This window comes from Tenrec ecaudatus, chromosome 1, assembly GCF_050624435.1.
Source record: "Tenrec ecaudatus isolate mTenEca1 chromosome 1, mTenEca1.hap1, whole genome shotgun sequence".
Classification (NCBI taxonomy): domain Eukaryota; kingdom Metazoa; phylum Chordata; class Mammalia; order Afrosoricida; family Tenrecidae; genus Tenrec; species Tenrec ecaudatus.
Genome location: NC_134530.1, coordinates 173,400,362 through 173,422,148, shown reverse-complemented (window position 1 = coordinate 173,422,148; position 21,787 = coordinate 173,400,362). Strand labels below are relative to the sequence as shown.

At 45.3% G+C, this 21,787-nt stretch overlaps 1 protein-coding gene across 3 annotated transcripts in view; it reads right to left on the bottom strand.

The window, feature by feature from the left end:
• Positions 1 to 21,787, bottom strand: part of LOC142462324 (carboxyl-terminal PDZ ligand of neuronal nitric oxide synthase protein) — a 384,106-nt gene that overhangs the window by 107,789 nt on the left and 254,530 nt on the right. For all 3 annotated transcript variants that reach the window (XM_075564096.1, XM_075564078.1, XM_075564087.1), the window contains exon 3: positions 15,450 to 15,542. In XM_075564096.1, the coding sequence (XP_075420211.1) occupies positions 15,450 to 15,542 (93 nt within the window). The remainder of the gene's footprint in view (positions 1 to 15,449; positions 15,543 to 21,787) is intronic.

Here is a 21,787-nt window from a genome sequence, read left to right as displayed (position 1 = left end):
CGTTGACATTTCTGATATGGCAAATGATCTTTGTTTTGAAACCTAGATATTGTTGAGGACTCTGTTGTGAGAATCTCAAAAGTGCAAAACTCACTGCCATCGAGGCGTTGCTGACTCATTGCTACCTTACAGGGCAGAGCAGCACCCACCCCCCACCCCCCTGTGTTTCTGAGAGTATACGTCCTAATGGAAGTAGAAGCCTCATCTTTCTTTCAAGGAGTGGCTGGTGTTTCTGAATTTGAGATCTTGTGGTTAACCCCCACCAGCACCAGCACCAGAGAAAGGGGTAAGTGCAGCCTTGTTACTGCCATCGTGTGACTAGAAGCCTGGATTTTCTACTTGACCTCGGTTGACACCCAAAGGGGGAAGGGCCTTCTCACTACTACTGAGTGTAGGTGGGCGTTATAGCCCCACTTGTTGTTGTCAGTAGATGCGGTCAGGCTGGTTCCAACTCAAAGTGACCCTACATACAACAAAACGAAATGTGGCCCAGTCCTGTGCGATCCTCCCAACTGTGGCTGTGTCTGAGCCCAGTAGTCCCACTACCACCCCCCAGGAATGCTCTGTCAGTATTCTCCATGTGGCCTCCCTGGATACCACATGGGGTTGGAGGCCACATTAGCAGCCAGTGGGGATGAAAATCCCAGCACCTTAATCAGTTCTTCAAAAACATCTGGAAGAAAGGTTGGGGAACCTCCTTATAACAGGTATGAGGGTAGAGGTCTAGGGTCACTACCTTTGGCTGGAACAGGGAGGATGTGGTCAGCTTTCTCTGAAATGTTTGGATGGAGGAGAGCAGTTACTATGGAAACTGTATTTTCCCCTTGTTGACCTTCCCCTTTCTTGTCCTGCTGTTGGACTTTTCTGTGTCTATCCCTATTGGCATTTCAAGGTTGTTGGTTTCTTCAGCTCTACAGTACTTTTGTGCAAATCTCACACACATTATATGGATGAAAACCATGATACGCCCTTGTGGGTTTGCTATGTGCACATTATATGCATCTCGGTGTTATTTATGTAAACACACCATATGTGAAAAATATGGTCTGTCTGGGATATGTGAGGCAAAAAGAAAACCCATGGAACTTGCCACTGCCAATTTTTAGGTCTCTTTTAAAATCTTATGTTTCTTTTATATATAATATCCAAAGTTGTCACCTGCATTTAGAAAAATAAGAGAAGTACATCAACTCTATCTTTGCAGAGGCAAATGTCCTGTTGGGATTGTTTTGTGTTGCAATTTTACTAGAGATGATTGGGCTTGACCTCTTCAGAGACATTAATTCAAACAGGACACTAGACCCTGGAAAAGGACTTCAAAATAGTGGAAGAAGCTCAGTGAGGTGGACGGACACAGCGGCTGCACCAATGAGCTCAAACACAAGAACAATTGTGAGGGCGGCATGGGACTGGGTAGTGTTTCACTCTGTTGGACATAGGGTCGGTACAAGTCCGAACCAACTTGTTGGCACCCAACAACAACGGGGCAAGCCCCTAGAAATGTGTCGCTTTCAGGAGATTCTGATGGGACCCAAGCATTTTCCATAAATATCTGCTATGAGTTAAACACTTGGGGAGGTGACAGCCACAAATACTACCCTTCTGAGGGGAATGGATTCTGTCTTCTCATGCGTTTACTGTCAGAAAAGGTGTACTCTTGAGAATCCTTGCTGTTCTATTTTTGTTTTCAAAACCAGTAGAAGAGAGTCAATGACTGAAAGCATCAAAGGGGTCATGAAACCTCAGGAAGCTGCTGAGCCTACTGACCTTTACTAAGAGCCCGTGGAAAGCAGCCCGAGTACTCTGAGTGCGGATGATTCCGCTGATGCTGTGTGCATCTGATGAGACCAACCTCGCTTCCCTGGCCACGAGGGATTTGGACCAGCACTTGACTGAACATCACAGAGGTCAAGCGCTACCGAGAGAGTGGCATACCAATGCCCTGTAGTTGAACTCCAAGATAAAATGACCTCATTTACTCTAGCAAATCCTCCCTTTTGGGGATATAAAATCCTAGCCTGTTAACTGGAGCCAGGCTGAGCCTGATATAATAGTAGACGGTTCTTATGACCTGCTGTCTAGCTTGTACCCAAATTGACTGAAAGGCTAAGAATGAAGATGCATCAAGGTAATGCCAGCTCATGCTGTGTTCCCATCCAAGCAATAAACCTCCATTATAAAAAGCAATTTGGCAAGACTCCCTCTTGCAATTCTGAAGACTGTAACTAATCTATTGACTAAAAGGAAAGAAGACTGAGGCAAAGTAATAGAGAACAACTATTTTCTGTCTTGGCAGGCAGAGGATGGGAGGCCAAGCTTCCAGGCTACCCTGCACCGTCTCTTGTCCACAGCAGTCAGACAATGGTTTTAAAAGAGGTCTTTGGTGGTTGTTAGGTGCCCTCACCTTGATTCTACCGCATAATGATTCTGTGTGACAAGCAGCACTGCCCAGGCTGTGGTCCTTATGAAAGGAGCCCTGATGGGGCCCCTTGTCAGTGAGGGTTGGGCTGCTAACTGCAAAGTCAGTATGTAAGAACCACCAGCCATTCCATGGGAGAAAGACAAGGCTGTCTGTTCCCAGAAAGATTTATAACCTCGGAAGCCTTTTACATTAGCTTGGGATGACTAGAGAAACAAATTCATAGACACTCATACGCGGATAAGAAAATTACATAAAAGAGTAATTGTATATTAAGAAACCATCCCAGTCAAGTCCAGACCAAGTTCATAAGTCTGAAATTAGCCCATTCATCCAATACCAGTCTATAAATTCCTCTTCAGACTCACGCAGCCAAGTAGGAATGCCGAATGATCACAGGCCAGTGTTTGGAAAGTCTTGTGGATCCAGAGGTGGTGGAAGCATCTCAGTGCTGGTGTGAGTCTCTGAGACTCCTCCAGCTCTAGGGCTCTGGCTCCATTAGTGTAGTTTCATATGGCTTGTCAACAGGAATGTCTCACAGGGAGGTAGGTCTTTTTGCCCTTTACAGTAGCCACTCTGCCCATTTTCTCTCCACTATTAATTTTTCCCTAAAATTTATACTTTTCATTTGTGCTTAATTTAACTAAAAATAGGATAATTTAATGCCATTGCCTTTAATTCGCTTAGAAAGTGAAAGTTTTGCAGCTATCTTCAGTTTTTGTGATTAGCTCTAGAACATACATTTTTTCTGCTAGCATTTTCTTCTCTTTTAGTAAAAATAAATTGCAGTGCCCTGGATTTCTCTTTGCTTAAGAGTCTTCTCTTAAATAAGGAAAGACTCTATATAAAGCTGGTAGTCAGTATTTGATGTCAGTCTTGCCTCTCTTTTCTTCCATTAGATTCAGAGTGTTTCATAATTATAGCATGGCATTCTGGGCTCAATTCCACCCTTCTAATAAAGGCATCATTGTCCCAAAGAAAATTTGGGCTTATTCCTCACTTACCAGTTATCTTCTTTAATGACATTTCACATTTACAAAATCAGCAAATATCCCACTATTTTTCACATTAACACTGTATACCTGGCAGTAATGCATACTGGGGTACAAGATAAGAGGGACACTGGCTGTGATGATTATGTGTCGGCTTGGCTCAGTCCTGATTCTCATTGTCTTAATATAGTGATGTAGTCATCCTCCATTTGTGATCTGAAGTGATAATCTTCCATTTCCACATGGGCTTCCGGGTCCAGGGTAAAGGAAGCAGACAGCAGAGTCCTCCCCGGGGCAAGGCAAGCAGAGTCTGCCCACAGGCAACAAGCACCAGGGTGGGTCAGCAACAGTAACTCAGGACCTTAAACAGGCAGGCCTGGATGAGATATTGAATGCAAGCAATGCAAGGTGAAGGAATCCACCAGCCTCAGGCTCAAGAGATGTACACACGAGCAGTGTGGTGAAGCAGGTCTCAAAGGAGCCTCAAGTTCTAGCTACATGATCATTGGATTGGCCTGACCCACAGGTACTGTAGCTCACAGGTTGAGGCAGAGAACTAGTCACAGCAGCAGCAGGCATGCTCCAGCACGCTCCAATCACCAAAGAGCAAAAGAGATGGGGGCGGGCCTTGCAGAGCCATTTATCTCTTTGCCTTCCAATCAAACCGTGACCCGATTAATCCCACATGTTGCTATTGGCTAGGTTGGCACAATAAATCTATCTATCACATCTTAGATAAGCTGCTATGAGTCAGAATTACCTTGGCGGCAGTGGGGTTTGGGTTTATCTTTGAATGTTTTTAACCCATCAGTGCCACAGGATGGGTTTGAACCACCAATGCTTCGATTAGCAGTTGAGTGTTTAGCCAATGTGCCACCAGAGTAGTACACATAGTTAATATGCTCAAGGTAGGAGGTTCAAGTCTACCCAAAAGCACCTTAAAGGAAGGTCTAGTGGTCTACTTCTTTAAAAAGTCAGACACTGAAAACCCTGTGAAGCACAGCTTCCCTCTGATACACACAGAGTTTCCATGCATTAAAATGACTCAATGACAATTGAGAAGAGGCATCAGCCTCCACACAGAATATTCTGGAAAAGAAACCATAAAGATCTTTTCATCTACTTATTATCTGAAAATCACATTCAAATCCAGCTCTCTTCCTCTAAAGGTCTCGCAGTAATCCTTGGGTGAGTCTATTCTATCTATGGGTAGATTAGGAAATTAAATAATCCAAAGGGTTTGTGGGGTCACAGGGGATGGATGAACAACCTTCCAGTTGTTCACCGGCCTAACATGGGTACAGTTGGAGCTTTTGCTTCTTTAATGGTAAGACCAGAATTCTGGAATTAAGGTTCTTCATCATGCTCACGACTCCTGCACTCATTACCCTACATTCCCAGCCACCTTTCAAGGAGGACTCTGCAGAGTGCAGTCATGAAGGCATGCCTGACAACTAGAACAAGTCTTCTTGATATTGAGACTCTGATTCCACTAAGGCCCAAATCCACTGCCATATTCTAGTCTCACTCAAAAGGAGTGCATAGGATAGAATGAAACAGCTGGTGGGTTAGAATTGCTGATCTTGTGCTATTGGCCCAATGCATATCCTACCACACTACCAGAGTTCCTTATTAACTCTGCGAAAACCAAAAATGAAGTACTGCTATTGGGTCACTTGCACCCCACTTGTGAGCCTTTATAAATCTTCGCAGGGCAGGCAGCCTCACCTTTCTCCTTTGGAGCAGATGGCGGGTATGAGCCACCAACCTTGCCATTAGCAGTCTGACGCTTATTCAACAGGACCACCACCAGGGTCCTACCACCTCTACCATGCTGGCAGGGTTCTAAGTCAGTGCAATATGGCAAGCAGCCTCAATCAGAAACAGGATTGACTTTGTAAACTTCACACAGCTCTGTCTACTTCCACTGTCTTAAATTCAGGAACCATTGAATGATTCCTTTCTCTTGGTCTGAAATTGTCTTTCTACATCCCCTCTACTATGTAAATGTTTTAAGATACAAAAGAAAAAAAGGTAATCTAATCTTTCCTCGCATTTCTATATGGAAATACTCAAAGGAATATTATTAAGATGAAATTGCTTCAAATTCTCATTTAAAAGAATACCATGGTGTGCGAGAGAGAGAGAGAGAGAGAGAGAGAGAGAGAGAGAGAGAGAGAGAGAGAGAGAGAGAGAAACCCCCAAACTACTGACCCTGTATTATGGGAATATAAATCACATTGGCTTCAACTATAGGATAAATAAGGTATTACTGAACAATAATGACACCAAATTTAGCTTAACCAGCTTCAGGACATTCACATAACCCCAAGCTTTATTTGAAGCCAATTTTTAAAGCCAAAAACCCCAAACAAACCTTTTTTCTTTAAATGCTTGCAAATAAGGACATGGAGTCTTGGCCAACGTGTGAGGGAAATTTCAGTTCTTGCTACTCACTGTCCTGAACTGGCTGTCTCCGTGGTATGTGAAGAAATGAAGACATTTCAAATCCAGACGGGCACAGAAGGAAGGAGGAGGAGGGGGAAGGGAGGAGGAACTGTCACTAAAACTGTCAGTACCTCCCTTGAGTTCCTCCAGGGGAAAAGAAGAGCCTTATTTGCTGCACCAAGTCCAAGAGGGCAGACAGGAGGACTGAGAGGGACTGGCCTGCAGCCTACTTCTGCCTCAAGGCCAAGTGAGGCAGGGCCTCACATTGTTCCAGGGGGATCATGAGCAGAAAAAGCAACGGCAGCAATGAGACCAATAAAATAAGTGTTCAGTGAGACCCAGGTCTGCTTCCTAATTAAGCTCCAGAAATTCAAAGCAACCAGGGGCAATGGGGAAGAATTGTTTTCTTTCAGAAATGGGGGAAGACTGTCTGGAGGAATAGATTCATGCCCATATCCCAACTCTGTATGTGAACAACTACGTGTGTAACTTCTTTGTCTAATTTTGTGTCCCCTTCCTGCACACCAAGGACACTCATGGCACTGTTGGGTTATTCTAGTTGACCTCAGAATTAGAGTTTACTAGTCTTTCTTCTCCCATGGGGGGCTGGATTCTGAGAGCTGCACAGGTAGTCGATCAGGAGGGCAGAGTACTTCTAATGTGTGTCTTGACCAGGGATGAAAGGACCTGGCCCTAAGCATCAAATATGAGGAAGTCGTAGGTGGTGTCTGGGTGAGAAGAGCTAGAGATAAGGGGAGATGAGAGCTGGATCTGTTTCTGGTTGGGAATTGGATTCTTGCTGATCCTTACCATCAAGTTAGCAATGAAGTTGAGATTAGATCCCCTTTAGCAACCCACTTGTGTTGACATCTTAATATGAAGTCTTCTTGTCAATGAATAAGAAATGTCTTTTCCTCGATTTAGATCTTCCGTAATCTTTTTAGCAGTAAATTTTTTCAATGTTCAGTTCTTTCATCCCTGGATAAATTTATTCTGTTTTTGAATATTTTATTCTTTCATATATTATAAATGCAGCTGTTCATCTCCTTTACAAGTTGCTCATTGCTAGTGGATAGGGAACCCAATTGATTAGTTTGTTGACTTTATACCTTGCAACTCTGCTGAATTCTTTTCTTAACTCTAGTAGCTTTCTTGGATTCATCGAGATTGTCTTTACAGAAGCGAGCTATCTGTGAACGGGGGGGGGGGGGGGGGGCGGGGTTACGTCTTTCATTACCTGGCTACCTGTTACTCCCTTTGCTCATCTAATTGCTCGGAGTGCAATCTTCACTAGAATATTTAAAAGAAGTATCCCTGGCTTATTTGTGTTCTCTACCTTCCTCCATTGTAATGTTAGCTGAGGGTTTTGTTTTTGTTTCTTAAAACAAAATCATTTTATTGGGGGCTCATACAACTCATCACAATCCATCCATCCATCCACTGTGTCAAGCACATCTGTACATTTGTTGCCATCATCATTCTCAAAACATTTGCTTTCTACTTGAGCCCCTGGTGTCAGTTCCGTTTTTTAAAAAATAAAATAGATGCTATATTGATTCTCATAAGAAGTTTTCTACTTGATACCGGCAAGAAATCCCATTTTCCATCTGAGTAAAGAACAATTTACTTTTACATAATGTTTTCTAGTACATAATCAAAATCTATCTCTACCTTATAGATAGGTGAAATCTGATGTTAAAAGAAAGTTCAATAATTTCCCCTACAAGGTCACCCAGTCCAGTGGGTAATTGAAATCCTGCTCTTGTGCCTTTAAACTCTTTGTTATCTTTGATACATGAAGTAAAAACATCAAAGTTTTCCAATACCTTGATCACTCCCCCCCTCACCCAAAGAAGCTCTTCACTTTAAACCCAAAAAAGGGAATAAAAGTCTTGTTTTATAAAATCAATGGATGGAGCTAAGCACCTCCTTAATATAAATGCTTCTTCCTTTTATTGAACGAGTACAAATACCATGGTCTCCATGGAAATTCATGGCCATGTGTCATCCAAAAAGCTTCTGGAAGAGCATACGACATGGGAACAAGGTCAGAGGCAGGTCAGACTGGAACAGTGCCAGCAACAGAACACAAAATCAGGGATAATGATCACAACGGCTTGGATTCCTTTTGGAACCTGGAAATGGATACGGCAGCTCTGAAGCCTTCCTTCGCTGAGGGAAGGAGTCCACACGTGACGGAGGCTTTCGGGCTGACATTTACTTCCCGTCTCTAACAACAATTATCAGCAAGCACGGCTCCACGTCTGCAGGCCTTACCATTATCCGTGCCCCTTCAAAAACAAACTAAAACCCCAACAACCTGCAGAGGCTACATTAACCCATCGTAGCACATTTTCCACACTTCCTCAATAAATGGGATTAGACTGACACTCTAGCTCGCTCACCTTCAGGTGTAATTTATAGATATAGAAAGTGTACGACCACACTGAAGTGCTAACAGCATCACGATTTCGAATATATCTGTTTTCAAACTGTCAGAAAATACATCGAAGCCTAGAAATATAACCCCGTGGGGAGAAGACTGGCCTGCTATTTCAAGGCTTAGGTTTACACCAACTCTGTCAGAAATAACCGGGTGGTTTGCGGACAGTCAGTTTGCCGCCTCTGTCCTCGGTTGCCATATGTAATCGATCAGGGGATTGGACTAGGTGAATTCTCAAAGGTCCTGCTTCTAAATTTGGGTTCTACAGTCCTAAACGCCTCCCTTTCTTGCCCAATTACATCAGTTCTATGTGGTCACAGTGACTAGCCTTTCTGTTTGGGCAGGAAAATCATGTGCTTGAGATGCAATGTCCCAGAGACAGAGCACGGGCTAGAGGTTAAAACTGACTCCGCTAACCATTTCTTATAAAGGACCACATTTCCTTAAAGGAGTCTGGGGAGGATAGTACATACAGCCATAGCAACAGCAGCTACTAAACAAACCTGCGTGGATTAGAGGAAAACAGAGCCCATTTGTACCGTAACTTCACCACCAGTGGGGACTTGAAATCTTAGGGAAGTTGCTCATTTTTCTGGGCTGTGAGGGTTTTCCAAGTATATAGTGACTGACAAAAGGCCTAGCAAAACAGTAGGTACTCAACATAAGTGTTACATTATTATTAGTTGTTCTCCTTATCACGTTAGTGTATAGTTATTTCGTTGGTGTGTTGTGTCTGTCTTCTACTTTTTCGAATAGATAAAAGAGGACTGGAGAAAGCACATGGTCCCTGCCCCCTATAGGCACCAGCCTCTGAGGGAAAGATATAAATATAATGTAAAACTATCAGAGTTTAACTGGACCTATAGATACCTATTATGCTATCAAAAAGAATGAATTTTTTGCTAGACAGGCTCCATGTCTAATATGTCTATGGATCCCACTCACTCCCTTGAACATGGTAGACACACAATAAATAATTGTTAGTGAGAACGATAGAGTCTTTCCAGAACATCCCCTTAGGGGAGCTCAACAAAGTTATTGGTTTATACGAGAAAACACATAAAACTCCGGCCCTCTGGATTCTTGAGCAGAAAATTCTCTTGGATGAAGTGCAAGACTAATCTTTCTTATTCAGAATTCTCGTCCTTAGCAAATGGTGCTATAGTTTAATTCCAGCATCGTAACAAATAATCATTATTATACACACAGAAAAGATAATTACTTGGGCCTCATGGGGAGCTGAAGAAAATGTACTGGATGAGACGCATCCAAGGAAAGCCAATTCCCTTCGACACTGGGTTCACACCACAAATGGAATCTAAGATTTACAAGAAATCACAGATTCGTTATCGGCTGGCATTAGTTCCAAACAGCACTGTTGGGTACTTCTTAACATAACCACATATATAGTTAATTTCAACAAGAGAAGATGGCAGTCATCTCCATCTCTGGCTGCTGCGCAGGAGCCTGCTGGCTCCTGCTGTAGGTTGCCAAGGAGCCCACGAGGCGGTTCTCAGCAGCAGCTCTTCCCCAGTCCTCCCATCCTCCGGCGCTACAGCAGACAATGCTTCGCTGGGATTCAGACGGTTTTCAAGAGTGGCTAATTTTCCAGTAGATTCTCTCTGCCTTCGTCCTCGTCTATTCCTAATCCGGAAGCTTGTTGAAATGTACTCATCCTAGTAACCCTGCTGGTATTTGAAATATAGGTGCCCTAGCTCCCAGCATCATTAAGCACTTCTGCCTTATAGCGACCCCTCTGTGGGTTTCCAAGACAGCAACTGTTCGCGCGCAGGACTAGAGAGCCCAGTCTTTCTCCCCGAGAGATGCTGGCTTCAAACTGCAGACCATACGGAGTGCAGCCCAATGCGTAACCAGTACGCCACAAAGGAGCCAGACTACAACATGCAAAACAGACCGCCAGATGAGTGGAGGCACAATTCCTTAAAAATATTCATGGAACAACTTAGTGTGCGATCTCCAGGCCACACTTGAGCACCGTGGGAGCTGGCCAGGAAAGATCACTATCATCGAGCCTCAGGAGTCACGATTAGACATATCACGCAGACCTAGTAACAGTCCTGGTTGGGGAGTGCCTCTGCCTTGGGAGTGTAGCGCACTGAGCACTGGGACACAGAAACTTCGTGTTGGGGACCCTCCTAGACCTCACCTTCTATGTATCTCCATTTGTATCCTTTTCTAGAGTAAATCTGTAGTTATAAGAATAGTATGCTCTGTGGGTTCTGGGAGTTATTATAGCACCTTATTGACCCTAATGGGGCAGTAGGAGCCAGCAGGTCAACAGGTCAGGGTGCCCCACCAATCAGGTTTTTCTGTGGCATTTTTCTTTGCACTCCCATGCTTTTGACCCCTTATGACCACAGGCTAATGGTCTCCCTCACCCGGACACGTGTCTGCAGTTGTCTTTGTACCATGTAAGACTGAATAAATGTTCTCCTTGAAAAAAAGAAAGATATCTACCATGGCCTTGGGTGTCGATGCATCTATGGTCCATTCCTTTTGGGACTCACAAGTTATCTCCTTTTGAAATTGTAACTGGACATATTGGGCCTCTTCCTTACAATGGGGTAGTCTCTCACTCAATGTTAATTTTTGGTAGCCTAATTAAATATTGCCAAAGTTTAATACAATGTGCCAAGGCAAATGATGAAGCAATTAAACATACGCTCATGCTTCTCATCATGAAAGTTTTTGTGCTCCAAAACGTGTGTATTGGAAACAGCATCAGAAGGAGGATTCTTCTGGCACCAAGATGGAAAGGTGCTTATTTGTTTTTATGAACGAATGAATTTGCTGCAAAATCACAGGGTGTGAAAGCCGAGGTTTGTCTCTCTCAGTTGAGCAAACCAGAGTGTCTGATTGGGTGGTGAAAGCAGCTGGAGGGCTGAAGTTACAACTCAGACCCTTTGCTCAAACAACGTTGGCTAACCCTCCCCAGAGGAGTGACTCACAAGGACACTTTGATGACAAGTCTTCACATGTGCTAATTGTTACAGCTTTCTGCTAATCTGTATCACGTGTAATCTAAAATGATGCCGATCATTTATTTAGTTACCTTTTGTTCCATTGGAATAGATGCTTAGAATGGAGAAAGGGGAGATGGGGAGAGAGGAGTGAAGGGTGGAGGGAAAGAGAGAGAGATATTGAGATGTCACTTAGACTACTCAAACTTGCAGCCAGCGCTTGTTACAGCTCACTTTTAACTTGTGAGGGTGACCTAGCTCCAGGAGGCTACAGTAAGAGAGAGAAAATGACCCGGGGGTGTCTGACAGTGAGGGTGAAGAAGTGGAAATGTAGAGAGTGAACTAACACCCATATTTGAAGGCTGGATTCAGATGCTGACCTTTACTCTTTATCATCTACTCTAACTGTTCGTTTTACAGGTGTAGCTCACAAAGGTAAAAATAAATGCCGAGTCACACACTGGGAAGAGTAGAGAAAGAACCAGAAGTCAGGTCTTCCTATCTCAGCCCAAGGCCTCTTCCAGCATGCCAGGTGAACCCAGAAAAAATAAACATGCTGCTTTCCTGGATAGGGAATGTTCAACACACAGCAGGGCTTTAAAAGCTTCATGGGCAAATGGAATTGAAAGATAATGTAATTTTTTCATTTGTGAAAGCCCCCTGTATTTACTATCAGTCATGGAAGCCTAAGGTTACCTAGCAGAGGTTCCAGTTCTTAGCCTCGTCATGATGGCCATCACTGCCCCGTGCTCCATCTCCTTAATGAAATGTGTGCACTGTCACAATGGCCCCGTCAATCCAACGAGCAGAGAAGGAGAGGAGAGAGACACAGTGTGTGTGCCCAGAGTGCAGAGGGCTGTCACATGGGACAAGATGACAAAAAGGCTGATTGTTGTTCATGTGCATTCATCTTTCAGAGACGGTGTAAAATGAACACCATGATGAAAGGCATTATCCCAATCACAGCCCAGCCCTGAAACAGACACCAGGTGTGGGTGGAGGCAACACGATGGCAGGCTCTCCTTTCCCAAGCCTGGCACCAGAAGAATCAGATCTAGGAAAGACCTGTTAGATCACTTCTCCTCTGGACCAGCTGGAAAGTGAGTCTACAGCAGAGATTACCAAGGATGGAGTTTCAAAGTGAGTCATCAGGTCCCACGGGCTCCTTCTGGGAGATACCTCTCCAGCTTAGCTTTCAATCACTTGAAGGCTGGCTTCTCTCCCAAGGACTACCTCAGCAGCGTCACCCCTAGGAGTTAAGTGATCTCAGGCAAAATGCCTGGGCCCTCTAGCTTCAGTTTTCTTCAGAGCAGAGTGAGGACAACACTGCAGAAGGTACATGCTATGTGGGGGAGACACTGACCTGGGGGATAAGATTGTCCTCTAGAGGCAAAATGATGCGGCCACCCATGATGGGCAAGTTCAGGGCTTATACAAAATTATTCTAAAGTGGACAGAACAGCCACGATGGACAGTAGGTTTTGAAATGTTATCTGATTGACAGTAAACAAAGAACATGTCTATTAGAAGTGTAAGTGGGTTGGGGTAGTTCAGAGGTGTCTGAGTGGTCAGCCATGGAAGCACGCAAGGAGGCTTCAAAAAGTTCACAGAAAAGTGGGATTAAAAGATAATGAAGTTTTTCCATGAACTTTTTGACCCTCCCTCATAAAAATAAGAAAGGCATAGAAGCTAAATGCTAGCAAGGTCTAACACATGCCAGGAAGAACATGTACCAGCAAGGCCACTATGAGCATCCGATGGTCCCATCTACTGGGAAGTCCTGGGTCCCCAAGCACTCCTGTCATATACTTAGCTGCCCGGCTCCATTGCTTTGCTCACCAAGTGATCCTTGAATAATGGGTCTGCTCCTATCACTTGCCTCGCATAGGAAGGGCATGTGCTTGTGTGTAATAAAAAAAAAATCTGGTCTGTTTCTCAAGACACTTAAGAAACTGGAAGTTTAGTTTCTTCACCAAAGCCATTTGGGAGCTTTGCCAGTGTGGATTATCATTCTATGATTCACAACTGGCACGTACTGATAAGCCTGGGCTTCTGACCCTAAAGGCCAGCAGCTCAGCCCCTCACCAGGATTAAATTCTGGGAGGGAAATGCCACTTTGCCTCTGTGTCTCATTTCCCAGGGTGCCTGTATGTTCATGAGCACTAAGAGAAACATCCAGTGAGCCTTTCTTCATAGTACCGACAAAGGAAAGGAGAGTGGGTGTGAAAGCACCCCTAAACGACAGTTATTATCTTAGCAGTTGATGTGGGAGCACTGAGCCCCCGCTCCTCTGGCGCAGGAAATGCTGAGCCAAGCTATTAGATACATGTGGTGAAAGCAAAGGCGGGATTCAGCCTGGCTCCTCGATTCATAAGCTTGGGTTGCACTGGCTCAGTATTTTCCTGAGGATACTTTTTGTTCTTAAAGTCACGCTGCCGTTAAACCCAAGGGTCTCACCTACCCAATAGGCCTGAAATTGCTTCAGCCAATGTTCTACTCAGACACTCCTGACAGGACAATAGTCTAGCATTATGTCATGGTTAACCACTATGAGGGAGCTTCTGAACGTGGAAAAATGGAATGAAAAGATGATTAAATTTTTCCACTACATTTTGAAGCCCATCAGACTCATTGCCATGGAGTCATTTCTGACACACAGTAAGCCCACAGAGCACAGCAGGAGCGTCCTGTGGGTTTCTCGGGCTGTCAATCTTTATAGGAGCAAAAAGCCTCCTATTTGTCCTTGGCAGTGACCAGGGGGGTCCACACTGAAGACCCCATGATGAATAGCTCAGTGAGTATCCCATCAGGCCACCATGGCTCCTTAGGGTGGTGGTAAAGGGACAGAAGAGAGAACCCCATAGTAAGGACATGTGAGCCCCAAGCAGAGATTTGTAAAGCCAAAGACACTTAACACACTCTTACAAATTCCATACTGCTTCTAAATCATGAAGGTGTTGGTTCTTCATCAATGGTATACTCTATTGCTCCCCTGCATACTTCTAACCTCACAGTCATAGACTACTTTCTGGAACCTAAAGATTTTTAGGGCGCATAAGGGAATAAATTTTGGGTTAATGTATGGGAGACTTTTATAGCTGTCCAGAGATGAAATGTGCTGCCGCAGGAAGTAGTAAATTTCCCATCGCTAGAGATGTCCTATCATATATTGCGCAATATCTTTTCCAAGGTGGTTGTAAAGAAGATTTAAGGTCTTGGCTTGACAAGATGCCTACCCTTTAAGGTCGCCCTCACCTCATGATTCTCCCACTTTATGTTGCCTGCTAATAAGTATGCACCTTGACCTTCCACAACCTCCACACATTCCTCCAGAGGTTTGCCTTGAGTCCCATTTAAATTAAGATCAATTTAGATTTGGCACCAAAGGCAAGCTGAGCTACAATAAATATAAAACAAAAGCATCATAAGAAATTAAAAATGAAAGCAGACTCCAGAAACAGAAAAAGGAGCTCTCCTCACATATTTTTAATCAACCAAGTTCTTTTCTATCTCTTCTCAGAACCCCACCATTAGGCAAATGGGTTAATTTGCCTTCGAGGTGGTAATACCATTCTCTCATATCACATACACCAAACGAACACAAAACAGTCACATGTTCAGTAACATAATGCTCACTTGCTTGTCTTATCCCAACTCAGAGGAATACCTGAAACATTGTGCAGATCAGTATCCCCTTCCTCCTACCTGGCCACCCTCGCCTCTTTTTACACACTCAATAATAGCACCAGTGGCTAGCGGTCGGGGCCCTTGTGAGGCTCATGCAACAGCAATTGGAATAGGATGCAATCAAGGGCTAGACGGGCTTCATTGTCCTTATGACAGATGGGAATGACTCTTGGCCATTCCCTACACAGATCTCTGGTACTCAACTATTACTTCAACTGGGACTATTTCCCAAGAGAAGCTTCCAAGATAAAGGTATCAAAATGAAAGAGCATCTCCATGTGAGGGTGATAAGATATGGCTTCTTCCCCTCGTGGGGCAGATAGTAGCCCTTGCCTCACTCTTTGGTGCTGGTCAAAGAGGATGCCCTTGCGAGGTAATGGAAGGATTCTGGCTAGAGAGTGACTTACAAAGAACAGGTATCCCACACCTCCTTTGTGTACCTCCCTCTTCATCACAGTTTCTGGTTCAGGGTCACTTACCTTTTTCTTCTTCTTCAGAATCACTTTCACTCCATCCACTGAAACCATAATGCTCACTTTCTTCTTCTTAATATTCTTGGCTTTAAACTCATACTGAGAAAATGAAAAGAGAAAAACAGAGAAACAAAACCCAGTTAGATCTGTGTGTCTGCCTAGTCCTGGTTAGCTCATGGGTTGGGAGAGAGAGAGAGGGCTGGGCCAGGCCTGGTGTGCTGGCCCAGCTCTGAGAACATGGAGCACCTCGGGAGTGTGGAAGAGGTCTGCAGTTGGGGACAGGAAGCCTTAGATTGGAACTGGAATTCAGAGCAGTCAGTAATTCCACTACTTGGCCATTACACAGAACCGTGGGAGTGAACCAAATTCATCCTAACAAAATGAAAATGCCTTACTTTGAAAATCTCATCAGAAATTCAGAATCTACTCTCAATGATTCATCCCACCATTTAACAACTCTCGCTGTTAGGCAAGTTTCCCTGTGGCAAACCAAATGCTGCTAAAACTCCATTCTATCCCAATGAAGATTAAGGAGACCTGGTACCAGTATTCCATGCCAGAGCTGGGGTTTTGTTTTTTTTTTGGTTTCTGTTTTAATGTACTAAAAGATAGTTATTAATTCTAAGTTGTTCTCTACAACTTTGATTCTCAAATTCCTTTAATTATCTGTGGGCCAGTCTCCAAGGCTACCCCTAAGCCTATACCCCTGAAGATGTTGGGGCTAGAGTATATTCTGGAAAGAGCTGATAAATGATAGTTAGAAAAGGATTGCTCAATGGCTTCTATATTCTAACCTCTTGTTTGCAGTCCTGAGCAGAGAGGCTTCAGTCTCCACCACATACGCCTAGTAATATTTCCCTCCTCCTCAAAATCAGACCTTTTTCCTATAATATTTGCTCCTTCAAAGTAATTTCCTAGACTTGTGCAACTATTTGTAACTGGTCATATTACTCTATTTTTTGTTCCCTGAATTTTATTCTCCAGTGAATTAACTATTGTCATCTGGCTCCCACCTGGTATTCTCTCTCTCTCTCACACCATGAAGTGGATTCTGACTCACGGCAACCGTACACAGGACAGGGTAGAACTTCCCCTGTGCGTTTCCAAGGCTGTAACTCTTGACAAAAGTTGAACGTCTCATATTAGCACCTAGAAAACTTACCTGGTATGCTCGTTAATTAAACATTTGAACTACCAAAAAAATTTGTTTTTTCCTTAAGTGACCCATAGCCAAGACTTCCCTCCATTCCACAGTCCCTCTTCTCAAGAGCTCCCAATACCACCCAGAACCTGCTACCGCCCGTACCTGAAAAGAGGCACCTAGTTCATTGCGTATGCAACTCACTTATTTCTCTAGGCTAATGATTTGGTAACCGTGGACACACCCTGCAGGACTCGCAAGAACCCAGAGCTTCCTATGATGTCTGAGTTCTAGTCCTTTCACTGAAACCTCAGCTCTTCTTCTATTCTGCTGCCCAGAGACATGGCAATGCCCCCTTGGGGTATCTTATCCTTCCTATAGCAAGGAGCATGGCCTTGCTAACTAAGGTTATATTCGTGGGACGGGTTCTGCTGATTTGGATGGTCAGGTGACAGTATCCTACATCATTCCTATCTGCTGGTCACTTTCCCACTCTCTCAGTCACTCTATCCTGTCAAGCAAACCAGTTGCCAACGAGTTGATTTCAACTCATGGTGACCCATGTGTCGGAATAAAACTGCGTCAAAAGTTGATGTTTCAGAAGTAGAGTTCTAAGCCTTTCTTTTGATGCGCTCTGGGTGGGCTTGAAACTCTAACCCTGAGATTAGCAGCTGAGTAAGTAACTGCACCACTTAGGGACTCCACCCTAGGAACAGCTTTCCTTTTCCCTAAGAGGGTTGAAAGGAGTGAAAGCAAACAAACATTTGCAGGGGGAAAGAAAAGAGAAAACAACTTTAACCTCAGGCTCTGCTTTAGCCTGGGAAGCAAAACCAATTAGGAGTAAGGAGATAGAAAACCAAGCCATCGAAGGAGTTGGAGAGGGGAAGAGTGTATTAGTCCTGGAGCCTGTCTTAAGGTGGACTGTGGCAAATCCCTCTCTAAGGCAGTGCCAACATCCAGGGAAAGTTCAGGTGTGTCTGGCCATCATGCACTTTAGGACGAAGCTCCAATTTGCAACGTGTACCTCTAACTGCCACATTAGGCTCTATGGCAATTCTAACCCCAAATAAGCCAAACGCACTGCCATCCAGTCAATCCCCACTCGTAGCACCCAATGTAGGGTATCTATGTACTTTACAGTCTCCCCTTTCTCCTGCAGAGCAGTTGGTGGCTGTGAAGCATCAGCCTCACTGTTAGCAGCCCATCACCTAACCCACAGCACCACCAGATGCAGGGCCAGGTGAGTTGAAATTACCACTGGGTGGAAAAACCAGCAGGAGACTCTGCAAGCCAGCTGACTTTGCCTTGTGAGCCTGCTACATTGCCTGCTCATATTTGCATTTACCTCTGTTCCCTACAGCTTTCAATAAACCCCACGCTTTAGCCTCTCCGATGACCGAAACCCTAAAATTAGGGCAGCTCCTATCAGTCAAAGGGAGTGCCACAGGGTGCATGCGTTATGAATGATGACCTGAGAAGGGAGTTAAGAGCAAAGAGCCCCAAACACCCAGATGTGATCAAACCCTGCCCTAAACAGGGCCATCCTTGACTTTTATTGCGTCTAGTCTCTCCTACGATGCTTGTCTCACAGGCTCCATACATATCCCCTTTTCCTTTTCCTAGCAACAAACACAAGTGAGCAAATAGTAAGCACTGCCAGGCACGGTGACTCTCTCCCCGGCCCAAGTTTCGAGACTATGTTGCCTGCTCAGCCAGATCTTTGCATGTCCTGTGTATCTAGAAGAATCTTGTAGCTTAAACACATCTCTCTTTCTTGTCTGGTTTGACTCTTCTCTAGGGCATTTAACCTGAAGATCACCCACCTAATCCTAGCAAGAGGTACCCAACATGCTCACTGCCTGGGTATCTTAAATCTAACTAGTTTTTGGACAATGTTGGCCATGCTTTTTAATATACTGAATCAAAATCTCCAAAATGCAACAAAACTTTCTCTCGGGGCCTGGAAAAGCGGCTCCATTTGAGTTTGTGCACATGCGCCCTCTCGGCTGCGTCTTGCCGAGTCTCTTGGCGCAGAGACGACAGGAAAGCATGTCCTAGTGATTTCCTCTAGAAGATCAATGGCAGTGACAGCCCAGGTGCACCTTCCAACAGCTGGTGGAATGCTCTGGAGCGCTTCAAAACAAAGAGGGCATGAAATGGGACTCCAGGGTCCTGTCGTAGCTGCCGGGCCTACCTGCGTGCTGTTTATGAGGTTGGACGCATTCTACATCCAATCCACCTGCCTGCTGCTCAGTGGTCCCAACCCCCTTCCAATGGGAACATTAGAATGCGAAGTGTAGTGCTATTGGAAATCATGGAACGGAAAGAAAGTAAAACGCTGAAAGTACTTCAAGATCTGTCATCATCGGCCCGTTTGTTTATATGCCCATTGTTCTCCACTTGGACATCGGGTACAGATGATGTTTATTCCAGAGGGAGAACCTAGGTTTGAACAAAGGGGAGGGAGTGGGACAACAGGGAGAAAGAAGGGACTGGCAGGGACAGGTTCTCCTTTTGTGCTGTTTTGAGGTGGAGACCTGCCTGGGCAGGCGGGTCCGGAGGAAGCATCTGTGTTTTGAAGGTTGGGGATCCAGTCTGTTCAGACTTTGCCAGAGTCTGCAGAACAAACAGGACTGCTAGTGGCACCAGCTGAGGCCCGGGCCAGCCTCCCACCAAGCCCATGCCAGCGTTGGAGTCCACACCAGGAAGTCTGGCCCTTTCCCCCAATGTGGACAGGCTGACCGGATACATTTGCTTTAGTAGCCAGAGCCCTGCAAAGCAAGGAGAGATGAAGGTCTCCAGGGCCTGACCTTCTAAGGAGCAACACAATACAAGTTCTGGAACACCCACTGCTGTCTAGAAATGCCAAGGTAAAGTGTCTGGACCCGATAAGCAGAGCCTCAGAACCTCTCATTCACTTAGTGTACTGTGCTCGCCAGTGAGGCCCCCAAGGGGAGGGTGGGCAGGGGGCAAGCTCGGATCCAACAAGGGTTTAGAATAGGCACTGCATGAGTGACATAAGTAACATTAACCTCAGAGTGGCTGACAGACCACCTTCCTGGTTTCTGAACATCTCCTGGCTTCCCTAAATTCTCAGCGCTGTCTCCTAAGCCGACGTCTCAGTGCCAGCCAGGGTGTGCAAAGACACCAGCCATGCATGCCTTGGGCTGGAGGCTACACTGCAGAAATATAATTAATAGAATTGCTTTTTTTTTAAAGAGATGATGAGGAAAGGTTCTCTCTCTCTCTCTCTCTCTCTCTCTCTCTCTCTCTCTCTCTCTCTCTCACACACACACACACACACACACACCCGATACTTACCAGTTTATTTTTACTGAAATTTTTATCTTCCTAAAGAACTTCTGCATATTTTGACAATAGCTGTTAGCTGATGTCTATTACCACACCACCACCACCACCACCCCAACCCCCCACCCACCCACAGGCACACACGAACGCACACATGCACACACACACACACATCTATAGCTACATCACAGAATCCTTGGTTCCTTAGTCACTCTGACTTCAAACCACTGGGCTAGGGATGCATCTGGCTAGCTTGATAGGAATGAGCTGGCGATCCGAGCTGGTCCCCCTGCTCGTCACTGTACACTTCATTTGGCACAGCTCCTTCCCACTGTCCCCCCACTGCTCCTGGGTGTGAGCCAAGGGGCACAGAGACGGCTTCACGGAGAGGAGAGGGTTCTGTTTGCGGCGACAGACCTTGAGGGCCTCGCCCTGTAAGTCCCAGGTCTGTTATTTTCAGCTGTGCGCACTCACGGTCTCACGGGGCCTTGTGGCTCTGGGCAGGAAATGCCAGAGGGAGCGTCCGCGGAGCGTGCCAGTGGGCATGTTGACCACATGCTTCCCTTAGTCTTGCTTTCATGGGTGGGCGCACTGCCCCACGACTAAGCTGTAGGCACCTAGAGCAGAGGGTCTGCCGTGGAAAGGGTTTGCAGGCAGTCCCTTTTCACTTGCTATTGACATTCAGAATGCTTAATAACTTCAGCAGCCAAATACAAAACATTAAGACATTTTCAATACACGCTCACTTCTCACAGCTCATCTACCTTGCTTGTGCTGGTACAGGGTGCCTGTCACTCCCCCACATGCAAGTTAAACACGCAACACTTCTTAACACCCCTACGCAATTGCATTGCTGTTCCTGAGGTCTCCGATGTCTCTGCCTGCTGAACTCCAGCTTATCCTTGAAACGGCTGGTCAGGTGTCCCCACGGAGAAGCCTTCCAGGTCAGCTACCTCATCCCACATCTTCCCACTGTCCATTCACCCAGTTCCTACAGCCATGTGCAAGCCTCAGCGATCACTTACTGCTCATTGGTTGTTCACTGCTTTCCTTGTTAGGCCATGCCCCTTTGGGAGCATGAAATATAACACCCTCTTCCACCGTTTTATATAAGGAACCCGAGCATCCAAAGATTTTGGTGTCTGCAGGGGGGTCCAAGAACTACACTCCGATGAATACTTAGCGACAATTACATTATGAAGAAGCCATTGTTCGTGTTATCCTTGCTAGTCTGTCTGGCCCACGGAGATCCCACATGTGTGAGAGCAGAGCAGCCCTGCGGGGGTTTCAAGACAGCGGCTTTCTGGGAGACCCCTCGGCCTGCCTTTTGAGATGCTTCTGAATGAGTTCCAACCTCCAACCACTGGCCAGGAGTTGAGCGCTTACTTGTTTGCACCAGCTAAGGCCTCCTTGAAGATAGACATGATTCACACACCTGAGAAAAGATACTGTATGCCTTCAAGAAGCTAATTAATCATTACTTCACCACTGGTCCCAAAGGGATCATCCTCTCTGGTTTCCCTGTGTTTCCAGTTCCTGTCTGTACTGGTGTGAGGGGCGATACCGGGAGGGTGGCGGGAGGGTGGGGTGGAGAGGGGGAACCGATAACAAGGATCTACATGTGACCTCCTCCCTGGGGGACGGACAACAGAAAAGTGGGTGAAGGGAGATATCGGACAGTATAAGATATGACAAAATAATAATTTATAAATTATCAAGGGTTCATGAGGGGGGGCAGGGAAGTGGGGAGGGATGAGGAGCTGGTGCTAGGGGCTTAAGTGGAAAGCAAATGTTTTGAGAATGATGAGGGCAATGAATGTACAAATGTGTTTTACATAATTGATGTATAAATGGATAGTGATAAGAGTTGTATGAGCCCCTAATAAAATGTTTT